Source organism: Anas acuta, chromosome 2 (assembly GCF_963932015.1).
Source record: "Anas acuta chromosome 2, bAnaAcu1.1, whole genome shotgun sequence".
NCBI lineage: Eukaryota > Metazoa > Chordata > Aves > Anseriformes > Anatidae > Anas > Anas acuta.
The window spans coordinates 8,392,151-8,418,606 of NC_088980.1; the positions used below are offsets into that span (position 1 = coordinate 8,392,151).

The window sequence follows — 26,456 nt, forward strand, 5'->3', positions numbered from 1 at the left end:
CCCAGACCGGTACAGTTGGACGTCAGTGGTGAAAGCTCAGAAACACTCTGCAGCCTCTTTAATTCTTATTTTCACATTAAAGTAACAGCACCTGTCTTCCTGCCCATCAATCTGTACAGCATATGCAAACCCTTCTGCTCTGGTTTAAATAGGAATGACTCATATGATATTAAGCCTCTTAATGAAAATGGATTACATTATTGGCTTTTGCAAAATAGGAGGTTTAAAAAAGGCAAGTTAGTGTCTTCCAAATGTCAGTAACTAGAGACACTTTGGACAAAGAGTGAATTTTATAGCTTTTCTGAATATCTATAAGCTGGTCATCTTTGCAATGAAGCATATTAAATGATAAGAGAAAGTATTAGAAATTAAAAGTCCTTTGAATTTGTACTAAATGAGAATTAGGTTCTGCCAGACTTCAAAATTGTTTCTTATGATTGTAAACTTGTTTTCCACTTACATACTTGAACTCTGACATGCTTGTATTGTCATCTTTCCAAGTACTTTGTCAACAACAACCACACCTCTGACCCTGGCTACTTACGGAATATTGCTTTGCAAAAATGACTTTTAAAATGAAATAGGGATAAAATTCAAGATGGCAACCAGGCCACAGACACTAAGGAAAAGGGTTACAAAGTTCCAACATTGCATAATTTATAGGAAATTGGTATTTTTGTTTATTTCCAACTGGCAACAGAGATTAGGAAGATTCAAATTTCATCTGAACCACTTGTACCTATAAAGGCTGTATAAAGGCTGGTTGAATCCATTGATAGTGTCTAGCATGACTGTAAAGTATTTATGGAAGAGAATTAAACCTCAGCCACTGCAGCATTTCCATGGGGTATAACAGCCCCAAGGGAGCCTTGCTTTTGTTGTTATCAGGCAGGTAGGAACCCAAAACCTGTATGTTCTTATACCCAAGCACAGGACACATAGTAGGAACAGGAGGGCCCTTTGTTCTTTCATGAATAATTTGATGTTTCTTGAGCAATACAATTATGCTTAATAACCTATATATTCAGAGTAAATGTTATCAGTTGTGTTCATTTGTGCATATGGCATAATTTAATAAACATTTTAATTGATATTCCTGTGGCATCTTCCCTGTGCTGTGATTAGACTGGGATTTTCATATCTACATTATTTTCATTTACTGCTAACTAGTAATTTACATCTAATAGTCTTTTTTTTCTTTTTTTCTTTTTTTTTTTATTAGAGGAGATCTTGAAGACACATATTGCTCATTGGTGGTCTCCTGATGGCACCAGGTTAGCATATGCAACAATTAATGCCTCCAGAGTCCCCACCATGGAGATCCCAGTATACACTGGCAGCCTTTACCCTACTGTTAAAATGTATCATTATCCAAAGGTAAGGGAAAAATACAGATAACAGTCCTGCTGTTCTAGTTTGGAAAATAAATAAATAAATATTTTTTTCTTTGGTAGGCTCAGACAGAAGACTGTATAATAGTACATATTCATAAGCAATGAAAATAAACAGATCTAAAAAAAGATCAGCCATTCATCAGTAAATGGTCTTCATTGTTCTTTAGCTGTATTTGTAGAACTGCCATTTTCTGATTCAAGCATTAGTCATTCCAAATGTAATTAAAATATTTTTTTTTTCAATTCTTGCTTTGTACCTGAACAAAAGCAATTGTGCTTCCATGCTAGACAGGAGTTAACAACGTCTAAGAGTTTGCAAGCAAGCCTTACTACACTTAGGTTCATGCCTTTTATGTAGGTTTTTTTGGAAAGTAACTGTGACCCAACAGGTCATGTCCTTTCCTACAATACACAATGAATCCATATTTTACTGTGTTTACCATTATCTTGTTAGACAACCTTTTTAACAAACAATTAAAAAAAAAAAAATAGAAATGTTTATAGTCACCGGGAAACAGTATCTTTTACCAAAAATAGACAAATGTTAATTAAAATTTCCCCTTTATTCTCCCTAACAAACTGCACACCTCTGTGCTGTACCACTGCTATTCCAGCTTCCCTGAGAATGGCTTCATACAAAAAGAGTGCATTTTATGATCCTTGGGCTTGTCATAAATCAAAACCAGTCTGTGATGTGTTTTGTTTTTTTGTTGTTGTTTGTTTGTTTGTTTTTTTTTTTGTTTGTTCATTTTTTGTTTGTTTGTTTTGTTTTGTTTTGTTTTGTTTTGTTTATATTATCTTATTTTATCTTACCTTACCTTTATTTTACCTTATTTTATCTTATTGAAATCTAGGCTGGAATGGAAAACCCAACGATTTCTTTGCACGTGATTGGTCTGAATGGCCCTACCCATGACCTGGAAATGACTCCACCAGATGATCAGAGAATGAGGTAGGTTCTTCTTGGTGCTGGGATGCCTGGCACCAATTCTGTCAGGGGTTTATATCAGACACTTACTGGTTTTTGAGATCATTCTACATTCACTTTATTTGCCACTGTTAAAGAGTTTCACTTTGGGTAAATCAGATTAAAATTTTTCATGTATTTTTTCTTCTTACATGTATTTTTCTTGAACACTATTAGCTTTTTACTCAAAATTGCTGTGATCCAATCTAACTTCAGAGTAGAGTTATTTCCAGAGTACTCAGCAAAATGTCCCAAAATCCATAAGAGCACTTTCATTTCACATGTAATCACTGGCATTGTAAAGGGATTATTGTCTGCAGCCTGTACAGAAGACCGTGAAGCAGAAACAGGGCAGATCTCTAACCCAGCAAACGTGATCTCATTGCTTCTTGACTTGAGCATAGGAATGAAACCAGAAGGACATTCTGCCAAATACTTCCTAGCATTCATTAAAAATAAATAAATAAGAAAGCTTTTGCTGTTTTTAAGGCAAATACATTCAAGAAGTTTGACTGCAATTCAGCCAAGCGCTTTGCCACCCATTTTTAATTAAGCAAGTGCTTTGTCCTGTTTGCATTCAGCAAGAGCTGAAAAGTTTGGCTTGGACTTTGGCCCACGCTCAAAGCTGGAGGTACATTTATGGGTCAGCAAACACTTGTAAGGAGCATCATGTTGTTCCAGCCTGCTCTCGGGAGAGAAACAGCTTTAGTCAAAGCCTGGCACACCTACCTGCAAAGCTTGAGCATTGGGTCCAAGTCTGGATTTCAGTAACTTTGATTTACACTTGAAATAGTTTTCCAGCATGCCGGGAGAAACCAGACTCTGCTTCTTCATGTAAATTATCCACAGAGGCCCAACCATACAACATCATAATGCTTTCCATGCACATCCAACGTAACACTGCAAGGTTTTCATTCCCAGCACATCACTGGTTCACATGGCAGCATCCAAGCATGCTCACCTTCTGGACTGCTTGCTAAGTTAGGCTGCTGGATCCCTGATTCCAGAGCCAAGAGGGTTACTGGTACTGCACTGGGCTAATGATACAGGGCAAGGGAAGGTGTTGGGTTGATCTTCCTTAGGCATAATAGGTACATAAGACATGTGCCTGATAGCTGTGCACAGGCTGGGTAGTCATCTAATAAGATGCTAAACCAGTGGGATCATTTACTGTGGAAATTACCTTTCTTTGCATTAAAGCTAATGCCAACCCCACAACACAATAAGTCTGAAAGGCTCCAATTCAAACCCAATTATGCAACAAAAGATGTCTGCCCTGTGAACAAGCCAAATGGGTAGAACTGCAGTTGCCTTTCAGAAAACCAGCTTCAGGTCTGCATGTGGCAGGCAGCAATGCCAGCTCTTCGTACCCAAACCCCAGGATCAGAACTGCAATTCCTTGACAATATCATTTTCCTGTTCCTACCACACTCCATAAACAGAGACCCAGAAATGCTTTAATTAGAGTAATAACTTGAGGCTGCAGGATCCGTGTTGCTAATAAATTTGTGCTATGTGGCTATGGGTGGCTGTAATTTCTTTGGTAGCAATCAATACTGTAAAATGATGCAAAATATATCATAATTAATTAGTCTCTTTATATTTCATCAAAAACATGGCAATTTCCATCCCTGGGGCATGATATAAGTAGAGCTGCTAGAGCAATAGGGGTATTTTCATTATGCATATGTTTTCCAAAACGAGAGGATTAGTGTGATAATGTTTCATTAAATAGACAAGAGAGATGCACCAAAGAGCTAGTTACAGAAAAGAGTACCGAAGGTTCAGGGGAAGCTGAAAATAAGGCTCTGCAAGCAGGGTGGACCTATATGGAGCATTTCAGTGTGCCCAATCTGTGTACACAGAGGATATATGGGCAGAGCAACCAGATATATGATACATGATATATGGACAGAGTTTGGTGCTTGTTTTATCTGCAGCAAAGTGCTTTAGTACAATTAATAATTTTAAGAATATAGTGGAAATATGCCATTTTTTGTTGTTGTTGTTTTTAATTATTTTATTTTAGATTTAAAGAAAGACAAATTTTCCACAAGTTTCGGATAATTATTAAAAAAAAAAAAAAGATGATGGGAAGCAAATTTGGGGATAAAAGGGCACCCTTACAAAATTATTTTCCTTTTTAAAAATCTGTCATTACATTCATTTTTTCCAAAATTTCTGTAATGTTATTCTTTGCTGTGAGAAAAAGAAAGTGGAGGGAGGGTAAAAAAATGCAGTAAAATAAAATATTCTGACGTGTCATGTCTGAGAGGCATTTTTATTTTGATGAAAAACACTGGACTCATAACAATAAATTGTTACGTCAGCAGGTGGTTGGAATTAGACCATGGTCCAGCTTATTCTGCACGTCACATTTGCATCTCAGATGGCAAATGAAGGAAAGATGCTATCTCTCTGAGTGCAGATTTCATCCCAGGTCCTTCCGTAGGCCATGGCCATAAGTGATGGAGGAACTCAGACAGCTGTGTGTTCTTTGTCACGCTTAGGTCTTACTTGCTACTATTGCAGTGCAAATATTCATAGTTTAGCTTCATACCTCCAAAAAGCAGCCAAGAAGCATTAGGGCACAAACAAGGGCACTACACAATAACCATGCTCAGGTGTCTGTGAATCCAACCAGTAACGTCTTTACTGGGATGGGCAAATCCCCTGCGAACCTCACACATCTCCTGTCAGAGCTCAGACAGGCAGTTCCTTTCCCCTGGGAAAGTGTAACCATCTCTGATGAAGACATCTACAAATGAAGCAGTTGGGTATGGTTTAGACTTCACTCTGTGAGAACTAAGTCCTCCTTCAATCAGCAACCATAAAACCAGGGCTAGGTCAGAGGAGCACTGCTTGGGAAATGCCCTGGCCCCCCACTCCCCTCTGCTGGCTGCTCAGCCCCTCGGAGCTGCAAATGTTTGCAGTTAGCTCAGATGAATCACACCATATTGTCTTGTTTTCCTCTTTTAAATGGGAAGCATAAAACCTACTTGTCCTACAGAAGAGATATAAGAAGTAAATTAAAGACTTGGTGCCACTCCGAGGCCAGAATAATAAGTACTGTACAAGTACCTACAGTTACCTCCTGTCTGGGGTGTCCATGGGTTTCACAGCCGAGAGAGGCTTTGGAGATAAATTGCAATTCTGCACGCATCTCCAGGGTGGTAGGGAAGATAATATATAACCTAAAATAATAATTAAAAGTTCTCCAGCAAGAACTGTGGCTCCAGTGTTCAAGCAGTGAGAGGGATGTAAAAATTTAGTACATCTTTCAAACATGAAATTGGATTTATGGAAAAAAAATGCTCCAAGCCACAAAGTGTACTAAATACACCTTCTTTTTCTTTGGAGACTGAATTTTCTCAGTTCATTGTAAAAAAGGAAGGTGAGGTGGTTGTACGGTTTAATTTTGCTACATTGTTTTTTTCCTCTTAGGGAAAAAATTGCTAAGCTCTTGCTGATAAAAAGTAAAATTATAATTTTATTTCAAGCATTGAATTTTCAGACTGCTGTTGTCTCACCTGGAAGTATCCTTCCTCCCAGTGTGGTGGATGCAATTGTTGAGGTCTTTTGTTATTTTTCCTCAGCCAAATCCAGGAACTAAATATTACTGCAAACTACAAAATCAATTTCCAACTTGTTATTTTGCTAGACAAACGAGTCTTTGTTACTTTTGCCCTTTCTCTTCAATATATACAGGAGTGCTTGCCAGAACACGGAGTACTTTCCAGTGACACGGCACATTAATTCCAAGGGTAGCAACGATTCCTTATACATATTTTATAGCAAACAAATGAACTAATAAATTTTTTATAGACTGTATGTTGTGAGGAGTTGTATTATGATTTAAAGGTGTCTTTGGCCCACATAGCCCACTGGTATATTAGACCATCAGTAGCCTTGTCAGCTCAGCAGGAGCTTTATCCTGCAGAAGGGGTGGTGAAGCCCTGAACTGCTGCAGAGGTGGACATCTGTGAGCGCCTCCTAAGAGGGTGACCATCAGGGTATTTATTTGTGAGCCTGGATTTTCCAGCCCAGCCCAGCCTAAGCAGTTGCACTGCTCAATATCGCACATTGCTCAATTTTCCTATGCTTTCTAGGGCACAATATTGCTTACAGGACTGTGCAGCCCACACGGGCATTTTACTCTGGGTGTTATCACAACCTGAATGTGTCCAGCAGCAGAGAACAGCACAGGGAGCGTGGGATGACAATTTTGCCCATGCAAACTGTCACATCTCTGCTGACTTCTTTATGGCAACCAGCTGTGACTGTTTTGCAGACACCCCGTGCCTCTCTAAACAATGTCCTTCCTGCTCTTTCCCTTCTGATGCAACACTTGGGGATATTTTGGTGTGTAGCAGGGATATTTAGAGACCATTAACTCTTCATAAGCATAAAGAATCCGACTACTGGCAGTGATGGGTTTGAGTCAGCCAGTTAGTCTGCTCAGAATGAAAATTGTTTGCAATTCCTTTTCCACCTGTGCATAAATTTGTAGCTCCAGGCATTTCAGTCCTTCGTGGAAGACTGAATAGCCTGAAAGGTTCTTTATCTCTACATGTGGCTTTTCTTTGAAAACGACTTTCAGAAGAAGAAGATAAAACACCTGAACAGCCCTAAAAATGCCATGTTTAGGGGTTGAAATCCACACGTAAGGAAGACTTAGGACGGAAGAAACATCAAGACACAGCATTCACAATTATCAGAGGTGTCCTCGAGCTGCCTCCGACTGCTCAGCCGATTCCTTGGGATGTCAGTAACGTGCCATTTTTCCCGTTTCATGCTTTTCTGTGTTTTCAGGGACTATTACATAACCATGGTGAAGTGGGCCACCAGCACCAAGGTTGCAGTGAACTGGCTGAACAGAGCCCAGAACGTCTCCATCCTGACGCTGTGCGATGCCACCACGGGTGTCTGCACGAAGGTAGGGGATGAGCCTGGTGGTCACTGGTGTCCTACACGAGGGGGAAGTATTTCAGCTACCTTGCCTGGGGACACATTAGCTGCTGCTGCATATTTGTTTAGGCAGACAGAGAATGTAAACACTGCTTACCATATCTTGCCATATTTGCCGTGTAAGGGTGGATTGTTTTTGTTTGTTTGTTTGTTTTTGTTTGTTTGTTTTTTATATCTTGTGGAAAGGCAGGAGAATTATAGTCATGAACATACTGTGTGTGTATGCACATATGCGTACAAGACAGTGACTGCTTGTCTTGAAATACCTGTGTACAGGGACAGGCACACATACATCAACAAACCATAACCTGAAAATATTTGTGACATTCTACTTCAATGGCATTATGCCCTTGCTTCTCTATCCACACTATAACTTAAGTTAATTAATACCTCCAACAGATATACTAATGTAAATGCATGTATATTGATTGATGTTACCTTTGTAAATATTAGATGATACCATCTTTTAAACTGGCATAGATATTTATGTAGTAGAATAGTGTTCTGATACACCTTTCCCTTGAAAAAATGATGCAATGCTGTGCATAGATCACAGTGCAGAGTCTTTTCTTAACAACCTTGGTTTCAACTTTTATTTATTTTTTACCTACCTTTATTTATTTGGCATATAATATGCCATGTGGATTTTTTTGTCTGTATGAGTAGAGTGTTTCATTGAATGAAATGAATGAAATGAATGAAGCATGCTGATCCATCAGAGCTGAAATACAGGGAAAGCAGTCACTGGATTACACAGTGATCCCAAAGCACAGGCTTGAACAGTTTGGAGGGTTTTTTTGTGCTTCTACACAGATTTTCAAATTCACTCCGACTGCTCTCTGCACTGATAAGCAACATGTAATACATGCAAGTTATGTTATTTAACAATCTTCTTTTGTTTTAGAAACATGAAGATGAAAGTGAAGGTTGGCTGCACAGACAGGTAATAGTGATCTTCTCTTTGTGGTCAAATTATTGGTATTTTTTTTTCTTTTCTTTCTTTTTATTTTTTCTACCAAGGAGAAAAAAAATATATTTTCTAAAACTGAGAAAGGTAAAGGAGTGTGATTTGTGTTACAGAAAAGAGTGATTTAAAACCCCTCAGAGGTTTTTGATTTACGTGACTTTTCTATTCTTTCATCTTTTCTTTTTCAAAGAAGAGTGAGGGTTGTTTTTTTCAACATCTTCCTATATTAAACCTGTAGATTTCCAGCATGTAAATCTCTGAAAGATCATTTATAACACTTCCCCAGCAGTCAGTTTGTAAAGTGATCTCAGATTTGATTAAGCTGTTCTTTAGAGAAAAGCTGCTGATACCAATTCAACCACAACATTGAACTGTTTTTCATGGGATATGTGACTGCCAGACAGGGAGGAGCGTATCAGATAAAGTACTTGCACTATATCTTCCCAATTCCAGTTTTAAAGTATTTCACATTTTTGTCACAGCTTTCTCAAAGCATCCAAGAACCTATAGAAACTGCAATACATCAGTTCACAGCAAGAACAATGATCTCCTCTGTTCCAGTGGCTGTCCTACAGCAATGGGCTATGTCTGATCCAGATAAAAATCGATTCTGTAGAGGAAATAGATTTTGTGCTCCAAGCATTTCAAATAATCTTTTACTCTACTTAGGTATAGAGTAAAAATATTCTGCCAAAGTATTCTTTGGATTTACAACACCAGTGTTGCCTTGAAGAGAGAACAAAAGCTTCCAAAACAAGCCAAGTCAAGAAAAAATTGAATTGTCCATATTTTGTGTCTTAAAAAAGGAAAAATAAAAAAAGAAAGAAAAAAGAAAAAAAAAAAAAAAAAAGAAAGTACTTGTCCTGAACAACTAGTAGGTGATCTGCAAGTTTCTAATGGGCTTCCTTCAGGTAAAAAGAGTTTATTTTAGTGCATCTCCAAACATCATATATTTAGTTTGAGTTTGGAGAAGGATGTTACAAACAAATGGGTCAGACATCTTACTGCTTAGTAAGGTAAGCTAACACTTGGTATGGACTTTGGAGACATTTATGTTACTCTTCAAAACCATCTGTAAGAGTCTGAAGAATTACAGAGCTCTTTTTGCCTGTATTTATGACAAGAAAAGTACTTAAAAATTTAGTTTTGACTGAATATATGATTACTAGAATAATTACATTTTCTGTATTTACCCTTAATTCTGTGACACATTGATCTAAAAATCTGGAAAGCCATTTTCATGCCACGTGCATCTATCTGCATATGAGAATGATGTGAAAATGTTGAATGTTAGTGCAATTCCTCTAACCTCTTTAAGGAGATGAATCATACATTAGGCAGCCTCTGAAGGAGCACAGGAGTGTGACTCAGTTCTGAAAAAAATTCCTTGGTTGAGACATTTTAATATCGGTGTATGTATATAAGCCAAGGGCCCAATTCCCCGCTGTAGTCAGCTGGTGCCATCAGCAGTGTGGTCAGACAATTAATGGACCTTGAGCATGATTCAGCCCACCCTGCTGAAGACACCAACTGTCTGGTTGGCCATCTTCTGTATGTTCCATTGGCCAGACCTTCTTTTGAGAAGTACATCAAAATTAAATCAATAAGTCTAAAGAATCTGTATGCCTCAGTCTTTAAAATCCTGCCTCATAGTACTCCAGACACATGGTTTCACAAGTGTTCAAGAGCTTTACATTTTTCTTGGGTGTTTAAGTACATCTGATCTTCCTGGGGTAGGGGCAAATATCACAGTAGGCTCGGAACAGGAGACAAGGATTAAAAAATGTCACTGAAATAGCAGAAGATACTCTAACGGGACATGAGGGAGTCTCCAAGGATGACAGAGTTCATATTTTTCATCTGTCTGAAATACTGGGAATTTTGAGATATGGCATATGGCCCAGGAATTCGATTTTGTTGTTGTTGTTTTTGTTGCTGTGGTTTGATAACACAGTGAGATTTAATAGTCTGTGTATAGAAGGTCATAGTAAATGATCTTGCATTCCTTTCTGGGTTTCGGTTCATGAGTGAATTTTATTCAAGACTTGTAACTTTGGAGAGCCTCTCTCCAACACAGGCCAAGAGAGAGACTGGTGTCACTGTCTGGATGACTGAAAAATGGGATTAATTACTCAAAGTGTAATGAGAAATATACACAATTTGCTAGAAAGTGTCTGTCACTCTGAGTCATATGATATGGCCAGAATTTGCACGTGTTCACCAAAGCTGCCAAGGGATTTTGGAAGTTTTTGCTGCTTTTTTTTACATACCTTCCCATGCTCTTCTGAGTATAAAAAAGAGACTGACCTTCATTCATACATTTGATTAAATGTACAAATTCTCTGGGAAAAAAAAAAAAAAAAGAAAAAAAAAAGAAAAAAAAAAAAAGATTATATCTGTAAACAGTTCTGTTTCAGTTTTTGTGAAGCAGCCATTTCCAGATGGTGATGGAGACAGTAGAAAGCAATTAAGTCTTTGGTGGCAACATTTTGGTTCCCAGTAAGAAACAGGTTGCTGGAAATGGAGTAGCTGCTGCTTTTTTACTGATGGTGTTTGGCTTGGTCAGTCCCACCAATTCATTCTCCAGCCACAGGGTCATCCTTTCGGGTCATCCTTTCTTTAATGATTATTCCTTCAGCTGGAGGATGATGAGGGCTCTTGGTACTCAGCTCCAAGCGCTTTTCTCCTTCCTCCTCACCTCTCACAGCAGCAGCTCTTTGTACATTGGCTCCCTGAGCAAGAACACTAAAGGCAAATGGGATCAGTGAGCTACACATGGTTGGATGTAAGTTTCAAATTAAGCTGCTATGAAATTGTGCAAAGGTTACCTTCCTTTTATTTTTATTTTTTTCCTGTAAACACGAGTCTGAGAGCTCTGAGTTACTGCTATGTGTAGCTGATATAAGGACAGCTTAGTCCTCCATCTGCACAAAGCAAAGGGTTTCTGGAAACTGCCCTTGACAATTTGGGTAAAATTCATTTGTCTAAATACAGAGATCTAGCTGAGCAAAAAGACCACAAGAGCCACAAGGACTTAAGAAGTGCCCTACTGAGCCAGACCACTGCTTCCCCAGCTCCATCATTCTCTCTTTAAGTCACAGCAGCTGAGGATATTTAAGAATTGGTGTCAGCTGGCTGCTTTCTGCAGTCCAATCCTCTCATATTTCACCACCACCTACAATAAAAATATTAGAAATGCTTGAGACTCTGTCTGTGCCTATTTCCTTTAGTGTCTGTTGATGAGTCATGAATTTGTTCAATTGTTTTTTGCACCTTCTGATACCAGCTGTTTTCAGAAGCCTCTTGTGGCAAAAACTTTCAGAGATTCCCTACCTGCTGCAGAGGAAAAGTACTGACTTCTACCAGCATTAAATTGATCTCTCATTATTTTCAAGGACTGCTATTCTGTCCTAGTGTTTTGGGATTCAGTGAGTAATAGTCAGACAAAGGCTTGGTTTGTGTCATGCAGAGAAGCAATGAAAAATTAAATTAAATTAAAATTAAATGAAATAAAATAAAAATAAGGTAAAATAAGATCAAATAAAATAAAATAAAATAAAATAAAATAAAATAAAATAAAATAAAATAAAATAAAATAAAATAAAATAAAATAATAAAAACGCCATGTACTGCTTGAGGCCTATACACACACACATGTAGGTATGTTCCTGAGGTTTTGGAGTGATTCCAGCATGAAGAGCAGGGGGGTTGTTTGTTTAAATACCACCATTTTAAATGTTGTTAACCTGCTCGTGTTTATCAGCTGAACCACAGCTCAAGCCAAGTTCACTTCCAGATGCCCAGTGTCACTCTCTATGTTCTAGTTATAAATACCTGTTCCAAAAGCCTGCATGGTGACACCCCACCTTGCCATCCAGGATAAGTGACCATCTCTGTCACGACCTTAAACGAAGTTCTGATTGCATTAATGCATTGTCTTTCCAGCAACAAGAACATGCAAACAGACTGTCTCCTAACATGAGGCAAGTGCTGAAGCTCGTGTCTGTCCTTCGTGCCCTGCACCTCCTTCCTCTGTAGAGCTGAGCGAACATCAGACTAATCTGCACAAAGCCTGGCAGAGACGTATTGCTGGAATACATAATGCAGGAGGCACAGATATAGAAAAGTAGGATGAGCTCACTGCTATTTACCTCTGTAAAGGAAAGTTGGTGGAGCAGCAGTTTTGCTCATGTTATCAGAGTTATTTTTCAAGTTCTCCTGTCATGAATGACATTTGGAAATAATGTAGAGTTTTGTGTTTCGAGTTTCCAAACAATGTCATAAACAAATGAAACCATTATTTCATGCAACTGCAACAACCTGTAAATGGGAATAATTTAAAATATACTGAAAACCTAAACAAGAAAAAAATAAAAGGAAAAACAAATAGTTTGAACACCTAGCATAGTGTTGATAAAAAACAATAAAGAGTGGAAAAGAATTAATCAGTGAAGAAATGGTAGCAAAGGAAAACACAGTAAGAATAATGTGCTAGTTTATGAGAAATAAAAATGTTTCTCCTTTTGCTGTGTGCATTTGCATTAACCATAAGTCTCCCTGTGCAGGGAAGTTCTTGCTGGCTCAGTGTGGTACCTGAACCTGTGTCTAGCAGAAAGTGGGGGTGTTGGATAAATATTGAACCAGAGGGGGACCCAGAAGAGATTCAGCTAGTGTCCCTGTTGCCCTCCCTTGGAGAAGAAGGAGACATAAAGCTGGGTCAGGGCACGCAGGGCTCAGCTGGTCACCAGGAAAGCCTGGTATCAAAGGAGCATTCAGCAGAGGTTCACTCGTGTTTTTGTCCCAGCCATTGAACATACAGAGGACATTAAGCTAGCCAGTTCCTTTGACACAGACCTACTGTGTCACACCATATGGACCATCCTTCTGCTTCCCCTTGTAATCTATTGTTCAACCATCTCCTGCAGAGGAGACTTCCCATATGCCTTGGGGTTCCTGTACAAAAAGAAAAACAAAGACACTTCCATGCAGCAATTACTTGCCATATGTGTTGTTTGATTGCCTTGCACTGAGTCCCTTCTATCTCTAGTTGAACATACTAGTAACCAAATAAAGGCCATTCACCGCGTTCACCTGGGAGCTCTGAGTCAGAGACGGTTTTGCAAGATATCCTCCTTCTCATAAATAATTTGGTGAAATAAAGGTTTGTAAGAGGGCAGGAAAAGACAGCAGTGAGATGCTGAAGGATGTTGCTAGTTGGGTTTCTTTGAGGACAGAAATAGATTGGTTCTTCCAGCAGAGTACACAGGGTTTGTCATGCTCATGACAACAAGCTTCAAGTCATTTATAAAGGCTCAATTCCAACTGCCCCAAGCAGTCGGCTGTAGATGTGCACTTTTTGCTTTACAAATGGGAGGTGACCGTATAGCAAAGGGACTCTCCTTACTGCCTGACTCCTTGACTTCCCCAGATGAAAGGTGTCAGCTTCCCCAGCAGCTCAGAAGTATACTATTTATCAAAACTTTCTCCAGTTTTTAGTTGTTTTTTTGCTCACCTCAGGTTGCTGTTAAAGGGCACTCTGTACTTTGCTGTAAATTAATTTCACAGGGTTTTGCAGCACGGATCAATTTTACATACTGTAATTTAATGGGAACACAATGCTTAATTTTGTTGTTTGCAGAACGAAGAGCCGATTTTCTCCAAGGATGGTCGGAAGTTTTTCTTTGTGCGAGCTATTCCTCAGGGAGGACGTGGAAAGTTCTACCACATCGCTATGTCATCGTCACAGGTAGGGAAGGTGCAAGCATAGAATCTTGTGAATAAAGGAAAGCATTCAGTGATGGTTTAACAGGCACAAGATAACATGAATTTCTGAATCATATACTTAGAAGGAAAAAGTCTATCGACTATCTCTTTTCAAACAATATTTTTTCATTGTTGTTTTTTGTTCATTTGTTTTGTTGCATTTGTGGTTTTTTTTAATACCTTCTTAGTTGTACATAAATAAGTAAATCCCTACACTGCCAGAAAGGATTAATCTGAAGCTTGTGGACACACTGGATTAGAGAAACGGGTTTGAAGCTGCTCTGTATTGAATTTATCCCATTATCTTCAGTGGAGTTAAGATGATTTTCACTGTGTTATTTCTATACCTGTCTATTCACAGAAATATGAGAGGGAGGTAAAGTGTGGAAATTGCAGGTGCATGGTTTGTTTTGAACAGGTAATGGAGTTTAGAGAGTTCCCTTTCTCAGAACAGAAATACAAAGAGAAGCTTTGCTCAGATATCTTCTTTTAAGAATAAAGAAATCAAATTCTCTTTTATTTTTGGCAGCCCAACAGCAGCAGTGATAACTTACAGTCTATTACATCTGGTGACTGGGATGTGACAAAGATATTGGCATATGATGAAAAGAGGCATAAAATGTAAGTAAACTTTGGTCTGACAGATCAGTCATCCACTGCTTAGCACTGGGCTATGGGGTTACTTACAGTAATGTTGTATATGCACCTGACATGTATGAGCTCAAGGAAATGGGGATAAGACAGACACCTCTGTTTCTGCCTCTGTTTTAGTTTAACTTCCTACACCATTTCATATAGCTTGTCTTTGTTTGATTTTCTATATACAGTTCAAACCTCCCTTTCTGTGACTATAAATGTAGCATATATTTCTATAGTAAAATGCTTTCTCCTGCAGTGACTTCAGATGTTAAACTCTGAAGGAAAGATGACTATCTTCATTGACTTCCTAGATAGTCAGTTTTACAAAGAATCCTTTATTGACCTTCAAAAATAGCAATTTAATAGAAAAAAAATAGAATAATAATAATAAAAAAGTCACATTCTTTATGCTAGTAAAATAAATTATTTGTTTGTTTGTTTGTTTGTTTGTTTGTTTTTTTAAAAAAAATTAAGCCAGATTTCATGAAAATACATTAAAACGTTTGAAGTTTTTCTGGAATCAAACACCATATTGGGTCCTTTGTATGCAAAGACCCATTAGATACAAGATTGAACTCCCAGTTTCTTAAGGTCACTGAAATGTCTAAGTCTCTGGAATATGACAAACTTTGAATGATCAGAGCATAATGCTCCTTCAGGGTGCTGAATACCCTCAATTAGCAATAACTTCAATAAGAGAAAAAGGTTATTAGCACTTGGAAGAGATGAGAAGCACCAAACCTCTTGCTTGCATTTTCACTTACCAGTCAAACAGAAAATACCATGCACTATTTGTGCAACCAGAATTTACATTTAGGTAAATGCAGCTTATTGGAAAGAGGACAGCAGGGCTGAATACCTGTCTGACATGCTATTCACCCCACAGACACTATGTCCACTATGTCTGCTCCTGTGGGCTGTCACTATTCACATGAAATGCATCTGAGGCATCATTCTGGACCCTGAGGTTGTTCACCTCCAGCAGTATCAGGAGGTTCAAGGTCAAGAAAAACTGCCTCAGTGTTACTGCAGAACAGGGCTTTCACTCTTTAGCTGGGAGAACAGATCACCACATTCTCAGCATAAAACTTGGGCAATGAAGCATTCTTCATTTATGTTGCCTTCCCTGCAAGTTCAACTCCCTTTTTCAGAGGGGACATTTCCATACGTTTCACGTAAGCCCCTGGTTAGCTAAACATGCAAAGAATTAAAAATAAAGTAAAAATGGTTCTAGAGGAAAAGAAAAGCTGTTAAAAGGTAATTCTGCACCATAGAGCTTGATGTGAAAATGTGAAGGTCGTTATCTTCAGCACTTGAACCGTTTTGACCCACTGGTATGCGTAGTCCAGGACCCAAACTTTTTAATTGCATCCTACCAAGTACTTGTTTGAGCTGGCTCAGTGACATGTTCCTCTGTATGTTTTTCTAATTTCAGTTTAAAATTTCCTTGCTTTTACAAGATCAAGCAAATAGCTATGTGAATTAAGATGCTATTGTATAAGATATTTGTAAGTGTCCTCCTGAGAATTCAATTATCTTTTTTTTTTTTTTTTTCTTTCTTAGTTATTTCCACAGCACAGAAGATTTGCCAAGAAGGAGACATTTGTACAGGTCTGTACTTTACTAAAGTCAAATGCAGAATTTCTCTTTTCAGTCTTACATGAATCATTACATAAAAGATTGCAGTAAAAACAATTACTTATCTGTTTCTTTTAACGACATTGCAACACCCAGACAGACGAGCATAACACTAGCGAACAAAATGTGGGAGATTTGGAAATGTTTGAAATTTAGCAATTTTTTCATTTTATTGCAAATTTCAAATTAATCCCAAGATTGATAACCTATTACAAAACTTTCCAACAAAACTACTTAGTGTTTGAAAGAATTCAGAGTTACGTAAACTAAGAGTATAAACTGTTTCTATACTTCCAGACTTTTCTTCAAAGTTCAACAGCACTTCACCTGCTCAGGAGATTGAAAAGAAAAAGCAATATGTTATGTTTACAAAGGTGTTTTCTTTCAGTAATTCTAGGTAACTTTAGTATTCTCAGTAACTGTACAATGAATAAAAGGTTAGTTTATAGTAAGCTATTGTAATGTAGCTATCACAAAGTATTGTGGGAATAGATTATAAAAAGGAGGAAAACCAAGCTCTGAAATAACCATTCTGGAATCATTATTTTCTTCTATTTTTCTTCTCAGTGTTTGTAATGAAGGACAGGGCTGGTGATAGCATCATTTTATAAAAGACTGCCAGTACATTTTCATTCTCTAACATGATTTCATAACTTTTTTCCCTTAGTGGGGAGAAAACTAGAGCGAACTATATTATCTACAATTTAATCATTTTTTTCTTTTTAATTATGTTTTCCTGTTTGCTGCATTACATATTTTTAAGAGTAGTTCAGGTCAGTATTTATTTTCTTGAAGAATAGAAAATGGGGAAGAAAAAAATCAAATCCATATTGACTATTAATTTTTATCAGCAGATGGGAAAAAAAAAAAAAAAAAGTCACTTAAAAGCTGAGTCCAGGCACAGTTGCTCAGAAAACCTCACTAACCTCCATACTGATAACAGCGAAAAAGATGCCCAAAATGTGAATGTCCTCAACTTTATGTTGATTACATAGTGACATTGGCCTCATTTGATTTCCTGAATTGGGTAGTCTGAAACATGATCTCAGCCTAAACAAGATCCCAAGGGCTGCTCAGTTGAGTCTTTGGTGGCCCTAAATAGGTTGCTCAGCCTCATCCCTTTTCACCTTGAAATGCTAGCAAAACCACTCATCTACTTCACTGCAATACTTGGAAGATATATTAATTAATACTCTTGAAGTACCATGAAGCTGCAATATGCCATAACACTGCAAAATTTCATTTATTAATATGTGTTAATAATCAGTTATTCGTTCTTCAATCTACAGTAGGTTCTTACAAAATGCTTCTGAAAATATGGACAAACCATATTATCATCTTCAAAATAGACCCCTAAACACAATCTTTTCTTTCTATTTGGACATTGTAACATCAATTGTTCGAATTCCTGAAAATACCTTTAGCCTCAGAGACAGCTGTTACCAAATCAAACCAGTGAGGCAACCAGTTAGAAACTTAAAGAAAGCAATTCCAGTCCTTTATTGTCTCCTATAATATAAATTGGTATAGAAACACTACTCCTTTATTTCATGCTTTCATTCACTAAATCATAACTTCCTCTTGTGGAATTGCAACTATGATTTTATTTTAAAAACTGTAACATCCTACATAACCATCTGACCTTGCAAAGAAAGATATCAGTATCTGCTTATATATTGTCCATTCAGGAAAAAAAAAAAAAAAAAAAAAAAAAAGCCATTACTGCTGTTTAAACTCAACCAAATGGAAATGCTTTGTCTCTTGCTAATGTTGAGCACATTATATTTATGTTCTTGTTCCACAGTACAGTGAGGTTCAAGTAATGTTGCTTCCAGATAACATTTGCTCAGTGACCTTCATGGACTTGTATTAACTTTTTCAGCGCAAGCACAAATGGGAACTTCAACAGGCAGTGTCTGTCTTGTGATCTGATTGAAAACTGTACATACTTCAGCGCATCATTCAGTCACAACCTGGAATACTTCTTACTGACATGTGAAGGTATGTTGGTTTTGTTTTTGTGACTATTGTGTCTAAGGATAGGATTTAGGCATGGATGTCTTAGATATCCTCTGAACCTGTGGGCAGTTTTGAAAGATAGGCCTTAAATATCTCTGTCACTTCACTTGTAAAGCTTTACTCATTTTTTTTTTTCTTTTGTGTGTTGTTTTTGGTGGTGATTGGTTGATTGGCTTGGTTTTTTGAACTATAAAACACATGTGCAACCTGCTTCTGTGCACATCTTACTATTGAAGACAGAGACAAGTTCCTTTAGCCAGTCGAAGCATCCTCAAATTAAAATAGGAGCAAAACCTAGGGGAGAGATAAACATCAGTAAATTTATGAGAGGAAAAAAACAGCAAGGTGGGATTAACCATGGGTGACTGGAACTAAGTTCCAAATGCATTAACTCTGCTGATTTGATTGCAAAGATTTCCTTACACCAGTACTGTGAACTGGGGGATTTCAAAGTTGATAGGTTGCCGTCAAAAGACAGTTTGCCAATAAAACTCAGCTTGCAGAAAAGTATCTAATGGACAATGTGCTTGGTGGGTGAGGATAGAGTATCTGTTGTTTCGCTGCTCATTCATCTTGCATTTCCCTTAGCTTGAAATAATCTACAGGCCCAACAGAGGTTTCCTGATTTGAAAACACCTTACAGGACATTTCTGGAAAAGAGTTTTAAAAGCCAGCTTTCTCCAGCTCTGTTAAGAATCAATGAAGAACTCCGTAACATTTGATCTTATGTGATTTAATTCTGCTTAGTTATCCTAAATTACCCACACTGTGCATACACACAGAACTGGATTGCAGCTCCCATGCCTGTATGGGTAAGCATTGTTTTTACTGGTTGCCCAATGCCATGAATGAAGTATCTCAAATGGCTGCACACCCCTAAAAAAGTCTGGCAAAGCAGCATGCCAGCAAGAAAGGTCTGATTTTCAGCAGTTCAGGAAAAAGTAAATATGTATATAATATAAAGAACAGTAGCTGTTGTGTATGCTGTTGTAGAGCAGTCAGGTGGTGCATTTGCTATTCACCTGCTTTGAATAGCAAATATTCACTGGTGTCAGCAACTGTGGAGCACACCAATGATAAAGAAGAGGTATATGAGATGGCAACATGGGAAACAACCAGGATAATCATGATAAAGAGCCAGACCCCCTGCTTATGTGTGGGCTCCTCTCCATGGTCCACAGACTCCTCCAGGCCACATCCACCTGCTCCACCGGGGGCTCCTCCACCCACGGGGGGGCTGCAGCGTGGAGATCTGCTCCATGTGGGACCCATGGGCTGCAGGGGGACAGCCTGCTCCACCAGGGGCCTCTCCACAGGCCGCAGGGGAACTGCTGCTGTGTGCCTGGAGCACCTCCTGCCCTCCTGCTGCTCTCACGTAGGGGGCTGCAGGACTGGCTCTCTTACTTCTCACTCTTCTCAGCTGCTGTAGCACAGCAGTTTTTTTGTCTTAAATCTGCTCTCCCAGAGGCCCAACAAGCATCAGTCGTGGCTTGGCTCAGGCCAGATGGATTTGGCTCTGATCTGCCATGGGGCAGCTGCTGGGCTCTCCTCATACCCTGCAGGCCCCCTGCTACCAGAACCTGGCCACATAAACCCAGTACATACCAACCAAAATGTCTATACATTTCTTAGAATGTGTTTTGTCCCAAGAAGGAAACATAGACTGTATTTTTGAAGACATTTATAAGTAGACTAAAAAATACATGGCGATACAACGGAGTTAAGTAACACTGGCAGTACAACGGGTAATTATCTTAATGGACTATCTGAAAATCTATGACCGTATGTGGCAGACATATGCAGAAAGTGTAATTTCCCACTAAATATTCAGTAATGTAGTGAACGTTACTGTATTTATGACGTTTGTCTCTTGACAAGAAAAGCCCTGTGCATTGTTATTCTTGTATTCATTTCAAGAAAAGCTGTCAATAGCTCATAGAAACAGATCTCCATCACACCAAGATAATTGCTTTGCCATAAATTGAAGTATTTGCGAATACCAATATTAAATTTTCTAAAGGATCTTATTGACCATTGGAGATATGTTTGTATTGTATTATATCTCATTTACAAAAAAAAATAAAAAATGAAGTGTTACCTGAAGAGATTAATGAAATTTATTAGGGTGTACATTAATCCAGATGCACAAGATAATCATTTTGTATAACAAACTGTGGGCCAGATCCTCAGATGCTGCAAACAATACCCCCATTATCAGGTCGTTAGTGTTAAATCTGTTTACATCTGCTGAACATATCTTTGTCTGAATTTTAATTAAACAGGACTAAATTGTCAAACTGTACTCTCCACACACTGCAAATGCATCACAGCTTGAACCTTGAAACTACTGTCAATATCTCCATTCAAATACCTTTGCAAAATGAGTGTGCATGAGAAATACAGAAATCCTGGCAAGATTTCCTTTTTCAATTATTTTATAAAAGTCCACTAAATTTGGTAGTTTCCTTTCTTACATAAATGAGAGTTGTATTTTTTAAAGTTCTTTACTTTCAAGAAGTTTGCTGGTATGTTTCTTTTTAGAACATTTTGTGCAGGACCCATTTAACATCAGGTGTCTGTTGTGTTCGCATCTACAGCAGAGTCAACTCCCTTTGGCTCCTGTTATAGCCAAAGTGGGTATGGAAAGGGGAATCATTGCTTCTGTGTGAAATGCAGATTTCTGGACAAAATAATCATTCCCTCAGACTTCGATGGCTATGCTGAATATGCAGGGAATGGAGGGTGGATGTCTTAATGTATCATGTGCATCAGGCTCTTGGAGTCAAATGGAGAATTTTGAACACCCTGACATAGGCTGAATTCATATTAGATGCTTCCCAGGAAGTTTGGTTCATGTTTATAAGATACAAAAACTTATTATACAGGTGTTGCAGTTTAATGGAGAGTCACTTGAATCCACTAACAGGAGACTTCCTTCTCCATTGCTTCTCAGGCTGCTCACACCTGAAGTCAGTGCTACTATCCAAGCAGTGGCAAACCATACCTAATGCGGTTTGGTGCTTTCTCCTCCATCTAAACTATAAAAAAGCACCCACAGCATGGATCTTGATGTATACATGTACTCTGTAACTGGCTACACAAATGTGTGTTTGTAGCAGTAACCATGCTAGTGTCAGATTTATATGTACCTTTGAACTTAGCTAAACTTAATATTTTTATTTTGACCAACCCTGTAATATTTTGAGAATTCATATTTTCTCAGATGTCCATAGGACAATTTAATGGCCAAATATTTATATGAAGTTTTCAATGGCTTGAAAACCATTTCTGCATTGACTGTTAGAGACTAACCTCCGCCATACCTCAGTTTCTCTCTAACCCTTTTAAGAACTCACTTTGCAATCTTCAGTTGCCAACTTCACTGTGTTTAGAGATGCAGACACAACTGTGGCTCAGAGTAACCTCTCTGAAATGGATGTTAAGCTTTGTAAGGTTTGATTAAGTGAAAGGCACTGGAAAGGGAAAACATATAGCTATTAAGAAAAAGAAAAAAAGAAAAAAGAAAAAAAAAAAGTCTGACAAGAAGTCTGGCATTGCTCATTTGAACCCAAAGGTAAAGAGCTGGAAGATTTCTACTCACAATTTCAGTACCTTAGAGGCAGGATATAATTGTCTTGAAGGACTTTTTGCTGTCCTTAACAGCAGTGCTATGCAGCACAGGCTGAAATGAGAGAAGTTCGCTATAATAAACGGTAACCTCTCTTTCAAGAGGACAATGTAATGCTTACTGTCAATAGGCAACATTTATTGCAATCACTCAGTCCCAGAAGGCTAGTTACCTTATTTTTCATCTAATTTTATATGCTCATGATTGAATTACTGTGGTAGGATCTAAGGAAGCATGATGCTTTGCAGACTGCTCTTAGATTATCTTGTTGAGACACTGTGGAAAAAGCAATATGTACTGGAGCAAGGTCACTCCTACTGTCACCTTCATCACAAAATATGGGCTTACACTTCTGTCTCCTATCATAAACCAGCATAGGCTCTGCCACTGATTCCCTTTAAGATAAAGAGAATGAAAATCTGGATGGAAGTGTTTTGCTACCTTATACTTAAATTTAATTGAGGATGGATTTTTCTCATCTGGAATACAATGTAAAATTCAATTGTATAGACAAAAAGGCAAGAAATGACAAGTTTTGGCTGTGGAAAGCAACATTTTCCTGTTTATTTAGTGGTGTTCAGATATATAAAGTGCAGAGCTGAAAGACACTGAGACAGTAATGCACTAAAAAACATTTTTAGGTGATTGCTCCTCCTTTGCAAGAATGAAACCTTATCAAGACAATAACTGTAGTCAGTTCTGTAATGTTTTATTGTTTCCATTTTAAATAGATGTTCTTCATCTTCAGTGACTCCTTCCCTTGCTCCCCAGAGTTACTTACCAACACTATTAAAACCTGAGTGTTAACAAAGTCATTCATGGAGGAAGAAAGGATGGACAACCGCTTTTATTGCAGGCTACCTTGTACTCTGACACTCTGTGTATCAGGTTTGGTTCCAGTGTCTTCACTCTCATAAAAAGTGTGTTTGAAGTTGCTGAGATTTGGCTTGAACACATGGAATTGACAAAGATTTTCCAGATCCTGGAGTTCAAGTCCCTGCTATTTCAGGCAGCTGCATCATATCTTCCTCTGAGTCAGCTGGTCAGTCGCCATCAACTCTAGCCTTAAGCTAATCTTGGCCAGCTCTATGCCTTTGGGGAGCCATGAGGTTCCCCACAAAGGGTTAATGCCTACTAGCTTTGAGATGAGAGGAATGGTGAGGAAGTCTTCTAACCCATGCATACATTACTGCAATTAATGCCATTTAATATGTGATGAAAATGATAGGGTGTGTGCTGTTCATGGAATTTCTACCAGCCTGATAATTAAAGTTCTCCATAATCATGCATTATCAGGAAGGGATTAATCATTTTTTTAAGGATGACACAAAGAAAATTAGTAGTTATGCAGAGGGGAGGGGACTATAATAAGGACTAAGAGGAAACTATTGCCTCATGCTCAGCATGGCTGCTGGTGATACAGAAGTGCCTTTGCCACTGCACTGTGTTATCAATTTGTCTATTGACCAATTTGGGAAAAAAAAAAAAAAAAAATCATCTTTCTCTTTGAAAAGAGAGGACAATGTATCTTAGAACAGGGAAAGCTATTTTTTCTTATAGGTCTCAAGTCCTTTCTATTTCTCCAGAAATAGTAAGATTGTTCTGGTTCAAAACAAATTAAAATCACTATGGTTTATCCAAGCTCTTTGAAGATTCTTTTTTGTTGGATTCTTTTTGTTTATAGTTGACTGGTGTGTACAGGTGAAATGATGTTAAAGCTGTCTCTCTCTTTGGAGAAACGAAAGTAGGCTTTTCTAACAAAAATGTTGAAGTACTATCACCTGATTTCAAAGTCCTCTCTAGTAATGCAGTTATCAGTAGCTCAGCCTAGATGCTGTAGATCAGTAATCACAGGTGGCAGGAACAAAGTCATTTCTGCCTTTTCTATAAGTCAGTTTTGTAGCTGTAGAGAAAAATGATATGTTGTAACTGAGCTGTGCTTGATAATATGCCTAAAGAACCAACGGGAAAGAGATTTATCTGGGTATAAGTCTGCTTTTCACCAGGTATGTCCTCTGAGCCAGCAGCCACAATGCCAATAGCACTGTAAGTACACTCCTGGTCCTGCAGTGCTGAATGATGCCTGTAGGCTGGGTTAATCATAAAAAATGAGATTTATAGCTCTTTGGTTCTGCCAGATAACATCCTGGTTCAGTCCCATAAACAGAGCAAGGAGTACAAAAGCACTGTGTAGGAAAATGTTGTAAAGGATCTCCTTTGAGAGAGTGATTCACACTAATAAAGAAGCAATGCAACCAATTTAATGATAATCTGAGTCAAATTCCTCATATTATTGTACATATAACTTGTCCTGTCATTGTAGCTTTGAATTTTAAAGATGAGTGCTGCAAGTTTATTATTTACAGAGGCAGCATGTAGCTATAAACTTCTCATCTCCTTAAAATGTTTCTTGAGAACTGAATTATCTTCTTTCTCCCTCTTGGAGGGATATGGAAACATCATCTGAACATGTGAGCACTTGGTAGCATTGTCTGCTACTTCCACCTATTAAGTTTATCCTGAGCATTAAAATGAGCATTTATTGTTCTTATATTTTCCTAATTATTTTTGGAGTCAAAAAGACTTTCACTACTAAGTTGCATCAAATCATCTAGCTCTGCTTTGTGGAAGGCTGTCCTCATATCAGTTTTAATCATATTTTAACCCTGAATAATCCAGACAATGTTTTAGCAAGGCTTGGCCTTCCAGTATGAAGAGGTCTAAAACCATGTTGTGGAACCATTTTACAAATCCCTTTTTCTGTCCACTCATGTGGTCACAGCACAAGCTCCTGCCCACATGGATGGCACAAGTCCAAAATGTTATATTTCTGAGCAACACCATACACACAGAAATCTTTTTAAGGTAAAAAGGGGCTAAGTTAAAAAATACATTCAGTGAAAGCATTCATTTGCAATGAGGGCTGCTTAAAAAGAATTCATCAGCGTAGCTTTTATGTTTGTCAGGGCCAGGATTTGGAAGGGGGTTCACACCCTTGATTTGTACAATCATGTTAAAACTAGTAACTACCACTATCACCTCTCCTGCATTAATAATGTGGCTCTTTACTAAAACCCAGCACTCCCATGGAAAACAACTTTTAAAGGAGGATGGAGGTGGCAAGAAAAGTGGGAAAACTGGATAATGGATGCTGCCTTGTGTGCTGCATAGCCGAGCACTGTGCAGTGTGAGATAAGCTCAGCCAGCAGCCAGCTGGGTGGGAACATCCTCTAAAATGCCAGCATCCAGCACTCTTACCACTTCTATAGTTCAGTCCAAGGATTTAAAAAATAAGATTTTTTTTAAAATGTAAATAAACATAAAATCCTGTGTGCTGTTTCTAGTATTGTGCCTATTCTTAGATGTCATCTCTGTGTAAACACATTGTCTTTTTTGAGTACATTTATTTTGGAAAATCTTGTAGTATTTTTTTTTCTCACGGGATTACCAGCTGATTCAGCCAGGCTTGTATATGCCCCAAAGAGAAGCTAAATTAAATCGATAAAGCACTTGGATTTATTGATGAATTTCACTCCAACAAAATAGCATTTTATTTTCCACATCTTCTTATCAATTCAGCCAGTTTCATCTGCACTTTTTTTAATGTTGAGTTTATAATGCTGAGTTTTGGGAATGTGTTTGCCTGAAAACTCCATAAAAACCTGGATATATGATGTTTAACTATCAACTATCTTCACAAAAATTTGCTAGTTTTGGCATTTCACTCCTGAGAAATTTCCTTCTGTAATATTCATTGCAAAATCATGGGGACTTCTACTGCTAGCGACTTGCTTTCTGAATAAAAGTGTCTGAATTATTTTTGCTACAGAAAGGAAGCTCATGATCTTTGTCTTTCATCATGAGTGAATCAAATCACATTTTGCTTCAGTTTCTTTATTAATATGAGGGGTTGATGGGATCATCACAGGGACATTTTGGCAGCAATTTGTATAGCTCTGTCATTTTGAACATGGAAAGCTTAATATTTAATGTCTCCAGATAATTCTATATTGAGATTTATCAGGATACAGGGAAGAGGCAATAGAAATTTTATTGTTGGTAAAATAAATACAGTGCTGAGTGTTTAATTTGATTTATGGAAAGACACATAAAGCCCTTTGCAACCTTTCCCCAGATGATCATTTTCATGCTTTTACCAGGTGGGGAGCAGAGGTACAGCAAGAATTAGTGACTTGCCTATGGCCACATCTCAAGCCAAGTATCATGACCCCCATTTCCTTCCTCATATTGCAAGACAGCACTCCAAGGAAAAGCACCGTTGGCTACTGGAACAGACCAGAAGTGGGTCTAGCTCCACAGCCTGTCTCCATCAATGGAGGCTGCATAATTACCCTCTTCAGGATTTTTGCAATAATGTACCCATCAGGGACATATCTGCCCAGCTCTCGCAATAAGAGGTTGGCTCATGCCTTGAGGCAGGAGAATAATGAACCTCTTTCTACATTTTTCTCA

The 26,456-nt window shown here is 38.1% G+C and overlaps 1 protein-coding gene across 5 annotated transcripts in view; it reads left to right on the forward strand.

Moving 5' to 3' along the window:
- Positions 1-26,456, forward strand: part of DPP6 (dipeptidyl peptidase like 6) — a 549,348-nt gene that overhangs the window by 493,739 nt on the left and 29,153 nt on the right. For all 5 annotated transcript variants that reach the window (XM_068673426.1, XM_068673428.1, XM_068673425.1 and 2 more), the window contains exons 9-16: positions 1,223-1,377; positions 2,249-2,346; positions 7,174-7,297; positions 8,234-8,272; positions 13,935-14,042; positions 14,589-14,680; positions 16,262-16,309; positions 18,219-18,337. In XM_068673426.1, coding sequence (XP_068529527.1) covers positions 1,223-1,377; positions 2,249-2,346; positions 7,174-7,297; positions 8,234-8,272; positions 13,935-14,042; positions 14,589-14,680; positions 16,262-16,309; positions 18,219-18,337 — 783 coding nt within the window. The remainder of the gene's footprint in view (positions 1-1,222; positions 1,378-2,248; positions 2,347-7,173; positions 7,298-8,233; positions 8,273-13,934; positions 14,043-14,588; positions 14,681-16,261; positions 16,310-18,218; positions 18,338-26,456) is intronic.